Genomic DNA, 16404 nt, shown 5'->3' with positions numbered 1-16404 from the left:
ACCTTTATAGACTACTGTACCCCTTTCAGGAGTCTGATTTCTTGCATACCCCCAAGTTTCACCTCATTTAAAATAGTTGCTTACAAAAACAGACATAAAAATACAAAAGTGTCATAGCACATTATTACAGAAAAATGGCTTATTTTTTCATTTAACCATATAATTATAAAATAAATCAATCTGAATATAAATATTGTACTTACATTTTAGTGTATAGCATATAGAGCAGTATAAACAAGTCATTGTCTGTATGCAATTTTAGCTTGTATTGACTTTGTGCATTCTATGTAGCCTGTTGTAAAAAGGTTGATGAGTTGATGTACCCCCGGGAAGACCTTTGCATACCCCTGGTTGAGAACCACTGCTTTAGACCACCTAAATAAAAATGCTGGCTGGCCAATACATTACACCTTAGGTTCTCAAGGGAGTCTCATCAGTTGAGGAGTCATGACATGACATAAGGAATAGTTTTTTGCCCTTTCCGTTGTAAAATGGCTTCTCTTTTCTCTCCCCTTTGCCTGTAGCATTCATCTCTGCATTACGCTGTTGCACACACAACCTGGCATTGCAGAACAATTCTTGCATGATGTCAGAGACTGTGTCTCAGAGATCATGAAGGATCCTAAAGCCAAGACCACTGGCATGGTAAGGAGACCCTGTACTGCAAGGGTGAAGTTGGATTGAAATGATTAAATCTCTAAATTCACACACCTCTGTTGGGATAGAGTTCTCCTATGTAATAATTTTTTTTTTTTTTTTTTTTTTTTTTAACATAGGGTGCTATATACGGAATGGCACAATCCATCCCAGACAGGAACATGGTAGCAGAGATTTCTCATGCATATTTGGACTGCCTCTATAGCACAGACATCCCTTCTAGTGACAAACACATGAACGGTTCTCCTGGACACCACTGAATTTTGTAACTGGTGCCTTCCCAGCCAGCGCTGAGGTAGTATTCTGAATTCCTGGGGGAAGGAGGTCACACTGAGCTACTATTTTTGATCATGCAAATGCAGGTCATGTGGCAGCTTTATCTACAGAACTTTCCTCCCTTTTCTTTTTGTCTCATCCCTCTACTCTCAAAAATCAACTTTTTAAGTAATCTCCACTCTGTCACTTCTCTATAATTGGTTTAGTTTTAGTTTTTCTATATCATCACTTTAGTTAGCTGCTAAGGCTAGTCCTAAAACTCTAAGATGGAATGGCATTGCTTATGGCAATTGAATGTCCATTCCACAACTCCATAATTCCTCAGGTATTCTGCCTCTCTTCATTCCTTGTCATTTCTTCTTCTGAGAGAAAAGCTGTGGATCTTTTATCTTGTCAGTGCCCCACTAAGATTTCGGTTCTGTGTAGTTGCTGAAACATAGGGACACAAAGGCAACCTCCACAGAATTTGGAGGTAGAAAGTGAATTGAACACAAAGTATTCAATGACTCCTCCAAGTACTGCTAACTACTGTAGGAAATTGTGTTTAAAAAATTGTGCAAAGAGAGATTAGATCTTGCTAACTCTGTACATGATCGTCTTTCCTTTATTGATTCACCAATCCAGTCTTTGCATTATCTACATATGGAGATCCAGTTAGACACAGTTGTCAGTTTATAGATAGTAATTTCTTTGGATGACTTCCTTAATGTAAGCAACTTTTCCTGAGCTAAATATAAATTGCAGTAGAAGTAGAAAATTTCATCTTAAACCAAATGGGTAGGATAGGGGAAAGAGTCTGAAGGTACTCCTCAAGAACCACTCCTTACACAGAATCATTGCTTTCCTGTATCTTGTTCTAAAACTCTTACATTACCACCCATAATGCTGTTGTATCTTGCATAACTCTGGAGGAGGAGAACAAAATGATTATTTCATTGTGTGTAACTTTGAAGGTTTTGCACTGTCCTAAAATGCTGCAATGAAAAGTCAGTTGAGCCCTGCTCTGTGTAATGGCTGGGGATTTATGTGTAAACATGTAGCACCAAAGTTAACTTTTTTGACACCATCTTTCAGTATGAAGTGGTGACTGTTGTAAAAGGAAGTAGTGGTCTCTCTCTGTTCTTTGCACTTAAGGCACATTTTCAAAGGGCATTCACCAGTGTGCCTTGACACTGCTCCAACTTTTCCTGAGACTTCAGGAAGAGTATGATGTTGCCACAGTCGTCATCTTATGGTACTATATTGAAAATAACCTCTGTGGCAAATTAGACTCAGGTACGGTACACTCCACCCTCAACATAATAGTCTTATTGAGCCAAGTGTCTTCAGTGTTATGAAGGTGTTGATAGTGCTGAGTGTGAGGTGTTATGGTGGGATCTAATTAATATTGGGTATGAAGGTTTTGGGTTCCATGGAGAGAGAAGAAAGGAGGGGGTCTCTTATCAAGATTTAGCTGCACCTTTCCTATGTTTTTGCATCAGTTTGTCCTTTCTGCTGACTGCATTGAGCAGCCTTGTAAAATGGTTACAACCCCCTAAACAAACTAGAAAAGCTTTTGAGGCTAATCAGCGATGGGGTTAGACCTGCAGAGCCTTGTAATGAGGGTGGAGTGCATTTTCCAATACTCATTCTCTTGATCCATTTCTGCATACTACTAGACGCTATAAATGCAAACAGCTCTCACAAGAGGCAGTTGCACTGTGCAATACTTTGTGGAAAGAAATATGCTGTAAATCTTAAAGGAGACATCCCCCCCGCCCCCCTCCTCCACCCTCAGCACTGGATTTGCTTGCATCCAAACTGCTTCTGTGTGACTCAACATATTTGAAGCACACACTTGCCCAGTAGCTATGCAGAGTGAGAGTGAATTACCAGCCATTGCTAAAGCAAGCTTAGTGTTGTGTCCTATGTCTGTGGACAAGGATATCTCTCTTTAAATATATCTACTATTCTGAACTCTGAGTCAGTTCAGCTTAGCCATCTGATAGATTTCATAAGATAAGGCAGGCATGTGTCTGCTTGCTCAGACAATTCTTTTCAGTCCTCTTCTTGAAACATTTAATTCAAATTGCCAGGTACTCCGTTTGTGTCTTCCTGACTTTGATAGTCAACGTGTATTGGACCTAATAATTCTGTTAACATCCTGCCATCTGAGGGTCATTGTACTGTGCTTTGGAAAGGGGATCTTCTGTATAACTACCTGGCTATTTTGATGGCTGACTTCCAACCTGCCAGACCTAAAAAAAGGGAAATACTGTTCTAAGAAACCCTCCCCAACTCTCCTCTTCCCCAGGAATTACATGGGGCTAACAAATAAGTGTTTCAGTTCACATTCTTTTGTTGCATTTGAAGAGGTGTTTGTCTCTGTACTCCATTCTGGGCTTTACGTACTGTTAATGGTTGTGACACTCTGATTATGTTTTATGTGTTTGATCTATACTGTAAATGCAATCTGTTCTGGATACTGTATTTTATTAGTATGCAGTCTTATTTGCCGTTGTCATTTAATATATAATCTATATCTGCTTTATCATGCATACTGTTTTTAGAAAAAGTGTGAAGTTAATACATTATGTACTGGGTTTTAAAATCTACAGAGTAGATTGTAATATGAAACTTGATGGTACTTTCTAAGGAGAGTTGGTTCCCAAAATATCAAACTGTATCTTCCAGTAAGAGAGCTTTTCAAACAAGGTATTAAACACTGGCAATGTTTCAGGGTGGAGAGAAATTAATGTGTGTACGACGGACGGGCTCACAAGGAGAGATGTTTGACCTTTATTTACCAAATGGAAGACTATATCCTGTGTAAAGTGTCAGGTTGCAGTAGGGACTGCTGAGCTGTTTATGCCATCTGTGCTTCCTTGATGCTTTCAAAAAGATTAAAATACATATAATGTGAATATTACACACACAAAATATACACCCATTGTTTTTAAGGGGCCTTCAGGGCACGATTTGCTCTGATGGTGATACTCTAACATTCACTGTAGCTTATTACTGATTAAAACTCTGTAGACTAAAATTATTGAAGAAATGGTAAAATACTGTAGTTGAGAGCTCTTTTTGTATTAAAATGGTTGACTTAATTATCCAGACCCACTTGTATCCCTTTTTATTCAAGAAGGGTTTTTTAAACCATTAGGCTGAATCATTGGTGATCCAGCCATGCTCTAGCAGGGAAACTATCTCTTTTCAGTGCTGGTGCACAAGTCAGGAACAGTTGCCTAGACTATGTGTTGATGTGATTTCCTGTTAATTAATGTGAATTACAGCTTTGCAACTGCTTTTCTTCCTGCTACTCAGTCCTGCTCTATACTTACCGGCAAATTCAGCAGCAGTTGACGGGAGTTACAAAAGTTATGTAGAGTAGCTTGCGTAACTTACGTCGACTTCCAAAAGTCCGTTCTGTGTGCCATCTCCACTACGCTTCGCTGATGGGAAATGCGTACCCGTCGATGCAGCGCTCCGCTTTCCTTGGAGGTGGTTTTACTAAATCGACTTTTAGATTTCTTGAGCAGGTCTTCACTTCTGCTCAAATGATCCGGGTAAATCGATCTCATGACACCGCGAATTTGCCGGTGTCAGTGAAGACGTACCCTCAGATAAAGGCATGGACTCTGTCTGCTTCTCATGTGTGGTATTTAAGGGTTTTAAAGGGAGGCTATATTAAGGAGCTGTGGATTTTCCTTAGTGAATTCTGGAGCTAGACAAATATAAAGATTACACCCGAGTCAGCCACTTTTAGAGCTCCTCTTAGAATTTTGGTCTTGTGGTTTCACCTTGACCAAATCAAATTCCCATGTTGTATCAGTGAGAGGTGACAGCGTTACTGTGCCAAAATACCTCTTAGAATCAGTCTGTGCTGGAATAAAAGACTCTCTCCCACTCATGGGGTCGCAGCCCAAGCCCAAATGTCTACACAGCAATTTTACAGCCCTGCAGCCCAAGTCAGCTGTGCTGGGCTAGCCTCTAGAGTTTAATTGCTGTGTAGACCTACCCTGAGAGTCCAACTGCTTCCATCAGAGTGCCTTTATACATAACACTGCACTGTGCTCTTTTACATATTCTCCTGTTTTTCAAAGTCCTACCCCAACTACAATACAATCTTGAATACTCACTCTTCAAACCCTCTGAGCCCAAGAATACCTTTCCCTATGTGGAATAATTTGATGTTTATTACTATTGGCTTTAACAGCTCCATTTCACTGATGTCCCCTTCTGGACCCTGTTTTTATTTTATTTTATTTTGTAGTGTCACTTCACTTTGAGATAGAGATGAGTAAAAGCACATGCAACTTCTCCAGAAAGTATTTATGCCTCAAGAAAGCTTCCCCATGCAGAAGCCATGGGAGCCAGGTGAAGTGTGGAATAAATTATAGGGGGAATGGGAGGAGAGAGTAACTAGGCTGAAAAAACTAAGGACGTTATTCATAGTTCAATCAAAACTACGCAATGAATTACTCCTTCAAACCAACAACTGGTAAGTTATGAGAACTTTATTGTAAACACTTAAATATTTTCAGCTGACTTTCCTGGCTCCCAGCTTTGTATTATGGCCAGTTGCAACACAGGTAACCCCACATACCTGATATAATACTATTTGCACTAAGCTTACAAATGTAATCAAACTGCACATTACAGATAATGGTATGCTAATGGAAGAGACATAGGTCTTACTGTAGACGAAACAGCATAATTGTAAAGTGAGAAGCAAGCATACAACTGCCTGAGTAAAATAAATTCAAAGTGACATGTATAATATTACTCTCTTCTGGTAAAGACCATATATGCCAAAAGCACCAGAGGTCAAGCAATTTTATACATTTAGTCACTGGACTAAAAATGGATGCAAACCATTGAAAAAGCGGCTTTCCTCCTGATGACTGAGAAGTAGAAAGTCTTTTTACACTAGGGCAGCTTATTCCCTCCAGAACTTTGAGCTGTGGTGGAAGAGGAGCTGAACATAGCATTGTCTTCTGCTTGGATCAGTATTGCTTGAAATTGGCAAATGACTCTAACTACAGTTTTAAGAATGAGAGAGGAGATGATGGTGGCTTTTTAGTCAATTCAGGCTTATGTACTCCCAGCCTTGTTCAAGACAGAGAAGCTGCAACTTGCTCTATGAAACTGGCCAAATTGATATCCCGCTCAGATAAGCCTGCACACTCGTGTGTGCTCAGGATAATGTGAACCTAAAACAAAACAAAACAAACCTGCTGTTGGTGGAAAGAGCAACCATATTCTAAACTTTTCCAACTTTGTAAACAGTTGTCTATCTGAAGTAGTGTTAAGTCCTATCGTTATTTTTTCTTCTGCACTACAGAAAATCTCTAATAGTGGGACAGCAGAAACGAGATGGGTGCAAACTTCATGGCGCTCCAACCTTTGTGAATTGGATCCAATACCATAGCTCCAGCATAATGCTACAATACTATTAGTGAGGCTAGGCATGATTTATACAATTGTCTGACAGTGGGGAAATGTTTTGCCTCATTATATGTAAACAACCGCCTCACTCTTAGCAGTTCTTTCTGTTAAGTGTTATTTATTTGTATTACCATAGCACCTAGGGGCCTGAGTCATGGCCTAGGATCCCACTGTCCTAAGCACCCTACAAACAGAAAATGTTACACTGTTTATCTTTTGTTAAAGCCGAAGCCCCTTCCATGTTACGAGATCTAATTGTCCGCCCGGTCTTTTACCTTGCTGTAAACGTTGAACCATTCAGGGTGGTGGTCCAGTTTTTCTGCCTGCAAAGCTACTCTGGTCATGAACCCAAAGGCCTGCCCAGAAGGAACAAAAGACAAATTAACTTTGAACTGACTCTAGCAGTGGCTCATAGTTAGTTATGTTGGCATATCCTTGATGGAATTAACTTCCTTTCCATTTTAGGAATCCAGGTGCAAACAGAACTTGTCTAACACTACATTGCCTTTGCCTAAGATTTCCACAGGTGACCACCTGTTTGTATGGAAAAAATTCGGCAAAAAACACTGACTGGTTGAGTGGTTGGATGTCTTCAATAAGTGATGCTCTAGCTCAGCCAGAAGCTGGATGCAGGAATTACTGAGCTACATTCTATGGCTTGTGTTATGCAAGTGTTCAGAATAAATGAGAACGGTCCCTTCTGGCCTAAATATCTATGAACAGAGGAAACCAGTTTAAATAAAATATGTATTTTAACTTCCTGGTTGGGATCCCTGAACTGAAATGCAGACCGCTCGCAGTGTGGACCTAGGTGTCCATTTCTGTACCCGATTGAAATCCTTGAAATGGAACTCTTTGAAGATGGCATCTCTCCCTTCCACCTCATTCCACCCTACAGCTTTCAGGTTTGGCAGCAGCTGCTCCCTCTCATCAGTGCTCAAGCTGTGGGCTTTTCCTGCCTAGGAGAGAGAAACAAAGTGAAAGAAATGGACCAAGAAGACCCAGGCTATTGACATTTGCTTGAGCAGAGGTAAGACTTCCTCTCCCAGCCGAAATAAAACGTGGGTGCTCAAATCAGTGAAGCACAGATCAAATATACATGCAATGAGGCTTTCCTTGCTTGAGCTGCAACACCCACCTAGTAACTTGAGCCTCTTTGTGCTATTTTATGGATACCAGGGTGTATTGGTCATGAGCTGCGGTATTCCTGTCACTTCATGGCTGAGCCTGCCTTCTCACCATGTGCTACAACCTGGGTTAAAATGCGTGATGGCTTTGTGGTGTGAACAATCTCTGCTATGTACTGCTGAGAGGCTCCCAAACAAGTATACTTTAAACTTAAGCTAATACTAGAACTAAATTATCCAGAGGGAAAGTAATTCAGAAATATCTGTATCTTCTGCTCTCTCAGAAGTGAGCTTTTTCTCTCCTTCATGGTCAGCAGCGTGTGTATGCATGCACAAACACTTTATTCACTTTGAAAGCTGGCTGCGATATGCCATGCTCCCCAAACTGCAGTGCTTTCCTTCCAGGATGGTATAAGCAAAGAGGGATTACTTAGGGGTCAGAAATTGCATGAATGGAGAAATCATTTAATTTCATGTTAACAGATTTATTGCTCTGTTAATGTTTAAGCAATTACTTTCCCCACTCCACTCTTCCTGAACTTCTTTGGATCCTGGGAGGAACATTTTATGATGGGTCAGATTAAACCAGTGCTTCAATTTTTCCATATCATATCCCTACATTACAACAGACATTTCAGAACCCTTCTTCCATCTAGCCACTAAATAAAGGGAGACTCTGTTTGTGACCACCTGATTGAGAACCCATGGATCAAACAATTGGGAAGGAGGTGTTGTTATTGTGCATTGTCTTTCATTCTCTTGTTAGCTAGAGCTGTTGCTGTTATAGTAATTGTTAGAATAATGCTGCTATTCTTCATGGCTCAGTTTTACAACACATCACGTGTGTGGAGTAATTCAGCCAAGATTAAATGGAGAAGGCTACAGTTTAAGTAGGCTACCTTTTAATTTGGAGCATAAATGGAGAAGTGAGAGTTGCCCAACACAGCACCTATCCTGGACTTAATGAAGAGTTCAGGAGCGATAGGTGAGCTGCTGTCAAAGCCAACGGTCACAAGTAAAGGATTATGCCTTGCTTCAGCACCCAAATCCTTTCAGATTAGATGATCTGCTTTAAATGGACTTTTAAAAAAATCTTTGCTTCACTGAGGCTGAAGTTAATGTATTTTTTGGAGTTGCATGCACACATTTACCTAAGATGTGGAATCTTAAATGGTGAAGGGCCAGGAGGCCTTGGCAATCTTGTAAACTTTTGATAGCTAGTTAAAATAGTGCATTGTGTGTGTGCTGCTTTGAGCATGTTGTTCAATCTAAATTCCCTTCTGTCAGCCTAGTCGTTGGTCAGTTAGAGTAGTGTTTATTTTCAGAATCCTCTGCACAAAGACATAGAACCATAGTTTCCTCTGATTCAGGTAATCTGAGGATGCAGAGCCCAGAAGGCTGGTCACTGAGCAGATACTGTTCTCTAGTGGTGTGTGCGTGCATGAGTGCGTGTGCACACGCTACAAAAGCCATTCAGCATGGAATGCCCATATTTAAGCATACTGGACAATAATTATGCATGTAGACAAAGGCATGCTGTACTCCTCTGCTAGGTACATTTATGATAAATCCTACCTACTAACAAGTTATGATGAGTTACTGGTATGTGTGCGCCTACGTGTCCCATACTGACACCCAAACTTAACTTAAAACAAATGGATGGGCTATGGATAAAATGTATCCGAGAAAATGCAAGGTGAAACACTACATTAAAAGTGATGCTATTGAATTTATTTTTTAACTTCTCTTGACATGGAGCTGTATCTCAGGTATCATTTAATGTGCGTGATTCATTCAAAGTGTATTTTGTGAAAGCATTCCTTCTACCTGTCTACTAACAAGCTTAATTATAAGCACCATCCTCCACCTTCCCCACCACTTCCCTCCTAGAAGCATTACTTTTAATGATATCCCTGAATGTCTACTGCTGACCTCAGCCCTATCTGCCTTCAAGCTGCTTTGTTATAGGATCAGATGCAGAGTTTTTTTTACTGAGGATGCAGTGTAAACATCTCTCAGCACAGTAAAACCTCAGCCATTGCCCTTTGTGTGATCTTTAGATAAGCTTGTTCTAGGTATCTTAGCAACCAGGATAAAGTGAGGATGGAAGATGACTTGCCACAAAGCCATCAGAACCAGACGCTTTCTCCTGTGCTGCATAGACACCAGCTAGAAGCGAAAGGCTGTTCACACACACCATATGCTGTATGTTTGTGAGTGAGACTGGGGGGAGAATCATTTACCATTTCACAATGTTCAAATAACCTTTCTGGCTGCCCAATAGCTACAGGTTAGTGCTCCAGGCTGCCATGCAGCAGTGCAGGTATGATTCCTCCGATCTGACTGGCACCAGCAGAGGAAGAACAGTCTGGGCAGAGTGTTGCTCTGATTCAGCTATTACTTTCTTCTTTGTTTGCTATAAAATGGCTAGAGCCACCTGAATGCGTGAGCAGCCGTGAACAGGTTAATAGTCCAGCCCCACTGTTACTATGGAAGTGCGTCAATCTAGGCAAGCTACACTGGGGAAGGACTATGATTAAAACAAGATAAGCCAGTGATGACTAAGCAGGGAACAGATGTACTTTCCCCTTTATCATGGGAATATAACCCTTTATGGTCTCCTCACCGGTGCTCCTCCCCTCCCCTTGCAACAGTCTCTTAAATAACAGCAGCTGTTGTAACAAACCCTGCGTCACCATAAAATGCACTGTAGTGTCTCTAGTATGACAGATCCTCAGTCCTGTTCTAGCTGACTATACTGAAATCAACTGTGTTCCTGTTCCAACAGCACTGGCTGACTGGCCCATGCTCTACTAGTGAATCCTAGCCTGACAGCTCTCAGTGCAGTATTCCCTCCCTCCTTCCTTCACCCTGGACTCTGGATCCAGTGGCTTCTGCACTGAGCTTTATTTCCCTATTGAATTAAGGGCACGATGTAGCGATGTGAAGCTCCGATTTAGAAAATCCCAGCTAGGAGTACCCCAAACACTATTGCATGTCTGAGTAGCTCAAAGCCAGAAGGAGGTGCCATGGCAGGGTTTGGCAAAGGGGCAAAATGGTAGAACCAGACTCCCTCATCAAGTCTAGAACTTGCTATAGGATAAGGGGTAGTCTTACTTAGCCCCCAATCATCTTTAGCTTCTGAATCCTCTTGCTGCTGCCCCTTATGACAGGCACACAAACTTGCCCTCCTCCCAATTACCAAAGCCACCTGAGTTCTCTAAACTCAAATGCTCCTATGCGCAGCCTCTTTTCCCCCTTGGACACAGTATTAGATGTGTCATAGTTTTCTGTCCTCAAGTCTTGTCTCACTAGGCGGCTGCTTTGTCAACACTGCAAGCTAATGCCTTCCACATGCTCTCACTTGTTAAAATATGTTTCCCATTACAGCAAATTTAATAAATCTTAAAATGTTTGGCAGGATTTCACAGCAGCCATGTTGTTGTTTATTTCTGTCTGAACCATAGCAGACTTGCCACACAACCGTGCACAAAAACCAACTCGAGTTCTTCTGTGCAATTTCACTTGAGCCTTAAAAAAAGTCTCAATACACATCCAGCAATTTCCTTTTATAGATTGTTTGGTGCTTATGAAAGTGAGAAGCCAAGATTACCGGCTAGCGATAGATATACTGCAAGCAGGGCTGCAAATGAACAGATGTAACCAAAGTAGTGCATCTCAAGCCTGGCATGCAGCATCCTCTGCAATTATAGTGCTGGGCTCCCACACATCTCTTCCCATTCACCTTAGCCCTGATCTGCAATTCCTGTTATCCTAAACATAGGACCCCATGCAGCTCTGTTAATAAGATACAAGTCCAACCTGCAGCATCCCTGCTTTTGCTGCAGCTAGGGAAAAAAATGCAAATGTTTTCTATGCAAGAGTCTGGGGTGTGGTATGTAAGTGAACCAATCAGTGTTATAATTCTGTGCCAGTGTGGTTCACAAGATAAAGTGATTGCAGTGGATGCTGCATCTCTGATGGAGTCTTAATGGGGACTAGTCACATTTGTAACAGCTTTGCAGAAAGGAAAGCCCAACAACCCCGTCCCTCCCCCAGAGAGAGACTCCCACTGGTGAACAATAACTTAGCACTTGAGTTGCTGCCTACAGGTTTTTCTGGGTTAGTCATTACTGAGGAATAAAGCTTTGTTCTTTTCTCCCTCCTCTTCTACAGTAGATCAGCTGGCTCAAACCTTTCTGCCTTTCCAAATAGCGCAGCTGTTACTGTAAAGCAAAGTCTAGCCTTCCAAGCCGTGGTGACTTACCATAGCTGTAGGTTGCCTGTGGACTCAGTAACTGGTATTCAGATGCAGCAAATGCATGTGATAAGAAAGACCAGATGAGCAACAGGCAAAGGCACAGCTTGTGTGTCTGAGCTCTTCTTGCTGAGGGTGAGGAGGGGAGGAGGGAGAGGAGGTGTGGCAAGTGTTCTAAATCCACCCACTACAAAAAGCTGCAATTGCTGCCCAGGTCCTAATGATTTACCAACAGCAGAATCAAAGGGCACTGATTGCCTGTTTCCTGCTGTGCTCTGTCCTGCACAGAGCTGGACCTGTTGGATATCTTTTGAGGTATACTAAAATTGCCCTGTGTTTTCATCCGTTTTATGTAAAAGCACCAACAGTGTGTGTTCACCTTTCCTATGTGGAGGCTAACAATTTCCCCCATCACATGCTCCTTGCTGAAGCAAGACCAAGATAATGATTAAAATGGAAAGCTTACATGTACAGTTGCTGGTGGGTATAGATTTGATTACATAATTGGGTTGTTTGAGTAATCACTGAATGATGTGATAACATCTTATTTACCCTCCACTCCTTGGATTGTACAATACAGTTTCTGAAAATTAACCCAAATGTAAACTTTAGTGGGGACAGTTCAGATGCATCAGGGTCACACCCTGCCCAGCCTCTTTAAAAGCATGTAAATAAGAAGGTAAGGGAAGAGTCTGCAGTGCCAATAACACACATCCATAAAGCATTCACTTCCATCACCCACAGAGACTGAAATTATATGCACTGAACTTTATTCAACTCAACCTCAAATCCTCGTTTCAGAAGATCCACACATGAGACTCTCTGTGTGTTCATTTGAAAAGTTATTCTGCCTCAGTTTGCTGAAGCCATTAGCTCTGTGTATACTTATTGCAGAGTTTTATAAAACAAAGTGCTTGGACAATTTAAAACACTTCTATCCCCCAGTTAGTTTTGTGTGTGTGTGTATGTGCTGGCAAAAGCAGAACTTGAGTTAATCATTACTTCACCCACTACTGAAATGCAGTCATTTCTGGTGTACAGTGCTGCAAGTGTTTGATGGACAAAGCTAAGTTATATGGTGATGTAGGCAGGAAGTAAAGAACACAATACCCTATTGAAATGGTAGATGGCATATAGAGAGGCAGAATGGAATTGCTCACACTTAAATTTGACCCAGGCTAAAATCTGACACTTGCGAAAAATGCAAAGGAACTTCTGACAAAGACTTCTGCACGTATGGCAGGGCTAGTGGGACTCAAGTCTGTGGACCTGGGGTTTGTATGCCCAGGCTTGGAGCATCACACTCATTGTAAACATAGGGTCACCAGTTTCTGGACCTGGGCTCCAAATGTGGGCTCCAGTGTCCATGCTGCAATACGCAGACCTGAGTCAAACCGCCATGTCCTAGGCTTCCCAGCGCCTTCTCCAGCTGTGAATGCAGTAGTCTTCAGCTCATGGTGTAGCGTAAGAAAACTTGACTCATAACTATCATAGCCATCAACAGGGAGAAGTCTCCACTTGGAGAGCTTCTGTTGCTTGAGCATTCATTCCTGTTTCAGGAAACAGGCAGATTGTCCAGGAGATGCTGGTGGATATTCCGGTGGTGTTTTCTGACCTACCAAAGGTGCCCAATGGAGGATGAGGATGATACAGACGTGGAAGACTTCAACTGCTGATGCTGTTCATAACTCTTGATGCTCCCGATGCAGACTGGTGCTTCTGGAGTAGGGCCACAAGCCCAGACTTGTGAGATCACATCCTTATGTGGACCTGGGGTGACCAGCAGTGGCTTCAAAACTTTTGCATGAAGAAAGCTACATTTCTGAAGCTTTGTGAGCAGTATGCCCTGACTCTCCAGTGCCAAGACACACATGAGGTCAGCCATATCGGTCCAGAAGTGGTTTGCTCTAGCCAGCTAGAAGTTGGCTACCCTAGACTGCAATCGGACAGTTGCTAATCAGTTTGGCATTGGAAAGTCAGCTGTGGGTAAGATGGTGGGAGAGGTTTCCAGGCAATCAAGTGTGTGATTTACTCAAAGATGGTGGGTATAAACAATATCCTTGAAATAACTGCTGGTTTTGAGAGAATGGGGTTTCCAAACTGCACTGGGGCCATTGATGGGTCATAATTTGCCCTCCTCACGGAGCAGATGAGTGCCTAAACCACAAGTGTACTATTCCACTGTTACTCAGAATCTTGTGGACCACGGAGGCTGATTTATGGAAACCAATGTGGGCTGCACTGGAAAAGTCTATGATGCCAGGGCATTTAATGATTGGAAGTCTACATTCAGAGACAGGCAGGAACACTATTCCCACCACATGACATTGTCATAAACAGAGTTACTGTCCCCTCTGTTATTCTGAGGATCCCATGAACCCCCTTTTACATTGGTTTATGAAACCATATCCTGATCTCAGCAGGCCTTCCAAAAGAAGGTGCAGTTACACTCTCAGCAGGTTCAGAATGGTGGTTGTATTTGTCTGATAGATTGAAATGCCTCCGGCTCTGTTTATGGACTTATTTGGATTCCAGTGTCATAAGTGCTGTGTGCATTAGTGTGGCTTGCTGTGCTCTTCGCAATCTTGTTGAATCCAAAGGTGAGTCATTTGCTCCTGAATGGACCTCTGACGGTAAAGTATTGCTGAACCGGTACACGCAACCAGAAAGTTCACCTATCACAGCTGTGGCCCTGGTTCGAGTTGTGTCCACACTGCAGAATGAAGTTTGGGCCTGAGTGCAGCAGGACTTGGCTTCAAACCCCACCCCTTGGAGAGTCCTGCATCACAGGCACAGGAGGCATGTTGGCCCAAGCCAGACAAAATTGGCTGTAGACAGAGTGGGGGCAGGCTCGATCCTGAGCCGGGGCTTACATCTCATCCAAATGACAGCACATCTAGTAAAACTGCACTCTATTGAACCCAGTGACTCAGAGGGGGGAACAAAGACACTTACTTAATCAAATACACCACTTCCTGCACTACCTACTCTAGGCTTTCCTTGGGAGGTTCTTGGCCAGTCTTGACTTGGAGTGACTGCTTACCTTGTGGGAGCTGTTCAGAAATAGGGAAACCTAATTCATGTATATCTCAGCTCATTAGGCTGAGGTTTTTGTGGTCTGAGCAGTTATTCCAAAGCAGTGCAATATGAACAGAGATATACATTATGTTGTGCTTTGTGGTTTCACTTTATATATGGTTCCCTTTCAATGCCATTTTCTCTTCATCCCCACTTTGACTAAGGGTTAAATTATAACCATGGATACATATTCCTCAATAGGAGCAGTATGCATATCAAATCACAATGTGAATGCCTGCTCACCCACAGTAGTGAACTTTTCATAATTTCAAAGGCAGATGGGTCCACTGTGATCCTCTAGTCTAACCTCCTGTATAGCATAGGCCATAGGATTTCCTTAAATTAATTCATGTTTGACCTAGAACACATCTTTTAGAAAAAAAGGCTGCTCTTAATTTAGAAATGGCCTGTGATAGAGAACCCACTGCAACTCCAGGAATGTTAATGGTTAATTACCCTCATGGTTAAAAGTGGGTGCTGTGTTTCTATTCTGAATACATCTAGCTCAGTGGTTCTCAACCTGTGGCCTGTGGGCCAAAAGTGGCCCGGGGGGTATTTCAAAGTGGCCGGCTGCTCCCGTCCTGCTGGCTGCAGAAGGGAGCCGCTGCCTAAGGACCCAGGCAGAGTGCATTGCTGCCAGGCTACAAGATCGGTGCAGGCTCCTTGCAGCCACCAACGGGATGGGAGATCAGCGCTCCTCTCCCCCTGGCTGTAATAGGGAGCACAGGAAACTGCTTCACCTGGGTCCATAGGAGCTAGGGTCCCTGCTGGAGCCAGACGGTGGGGAGCACTGATCTCCCATCTCCCTGCTGCAAAATGGAGCCACCAGGGACCCAGGTGGAGCACACGGGGCTACAGGATGCATGTGGTTTTCCTGCTGCAGCCAGAGGGATGGGAGATCAGTGAGGAGGCAGCCTCCTTGCTGAACCCCTTCAGTCTGGCTGCAAGGGGGGTGGGGAGTTGCTGGCGGAGACTGGTGGCCCTTCAGGGTTGTAAAAATGATATCTGTGGCCCTCGAGCCAAAAGGGTTGGGGAACCACTGGTCTCGCTGCAACTTCTAGCTATTGGATCTCATTATATCTTTGTCTGCTAAACTGGTTCCCACATGGGTATTTATAGACGGAGTAAATCACCCCTTAACCTTCTCATTGTGAAGCTAAATAGATTGAGCTCCTGGAGTCCAGCACTTTAATCGTTCTGGTGGCTTCACTCTGAACCCTCTCCAATTTATCAACATCCTTCTTGAATTGTGGACACCTGAACTGAGCAAGTATTCCAGCAGTGGTCACCCTAGTGACAAAAATTGAGCTAAAATAGCCTTTCTTCTTCAATGTTCCCCTGTTTTACATCCAGGGGTCACATTAGCCTTTTTGGCTACAGCATCATGCTGGAAACCAAAATTAGGTTGACAAGACCTATTTTCCACAAATGCGTGTTGAATGGCATTAATTATATTATATTATCCTCCTTTAATTATTGAGGCTGTGATGGCGTGTATGCCCACACTGACACTGAAATGATTAAGGGGAGCTGGAGGGCTCAGTTACGGCACATGGTGGCAAGTATAGGGCATGTCAA

At 42.7% G+C, this 16404-nt stretch overlaps 2 protein-coding genes across 4 annotated transcripts in view; one reads left to right on the top strand and one right to left on the bottom strand.

Moving 5' to 3' along the window:
* The window catches only part of SGPL1 (sphingosine-1-phosphate lyase 1), an 85032-nt gene that overhangs the window by 36302 nt on the left and 32326 nt on the right, over nt 1-16404 (top strand). For 2 of the 3 annotated variants that reach the window (XM_067552675.1, XM_067552674.1), the window contains exons 13-14: nt 525-645; nt 777-952. In XM_067552675.1, coding sequence (XP_067408776.1) covers nt 525-645; nt 777-917 — 262 coding nt within the window. In that variant the 3' untranslated portion in view covers nt 918-952. Of the gene's footprint in view, nt 1-524; nt 646-776; nt 4032-16404 lie in introns of those variants that run through there. The other variant, XM_067552673.1, reaches the window with a different exon arrangement.
* Nucleotides 5418-12023, bottom strand: PCBD1 (pterin-4 alpha-carbinolamine dehydratase 1). Its single transcript, XM_067552952.1, has 4 exons — nt 11758-12023; nt 7191-7322; nt 6639-6719; nt 5418-6128 (listed from the first exon to the last, which is right to left on the bottom strand). The coding sequence occupies exons 1-4, from the start codon at nt 11758-11760 to the stop codon at nt 6030-6032; spliced, it is 315 nt and encodes a 104-aa protein (XP_067409053.1). The 5' UTR covers nt 11761-12023; the 3' UTR covers nt 5418-6029.

Source organism: Emydura macquarii, unplaced genomic scaffold, assembly GCF_026122565.2.
Source record: "Emydura macquarii macquarii isolate MOO-44397 ecotype Brisbane River unplaced genomic scaffold, CSIRO-AGI_Emac_v2 contig_1390, whole genome shotgun sequence".
Classification (NCBI taxonomy): Eukaryota; Metazoa; Chordata; order Testudines; family Chelidae; genus Emydura; species Emydura macquarii.
This window is presented reverse-complemented; position numbering and strand designations above follow the sequence as displayed.

Bases quoted from the DNA above. Each gene is read 5' to 3' on its own strand.
- PCBD1 (XM_067552952.1), bottom strand. The intron at 6,720-7,190 runs GTACAGAAATGG...CCTTCTGGGCAG, and splicing joins ATTTCAAGGATTTCAATCGG to GCCTTTGGGTTCATGACCAG. The intron at 6,129-6,638 runs GTAAAAGACCGG...GTTTTGTTTTAG, and splicing joins GGTTCAACGTTTACAGCAAG to GTTCACATTATCCTGAGCAC.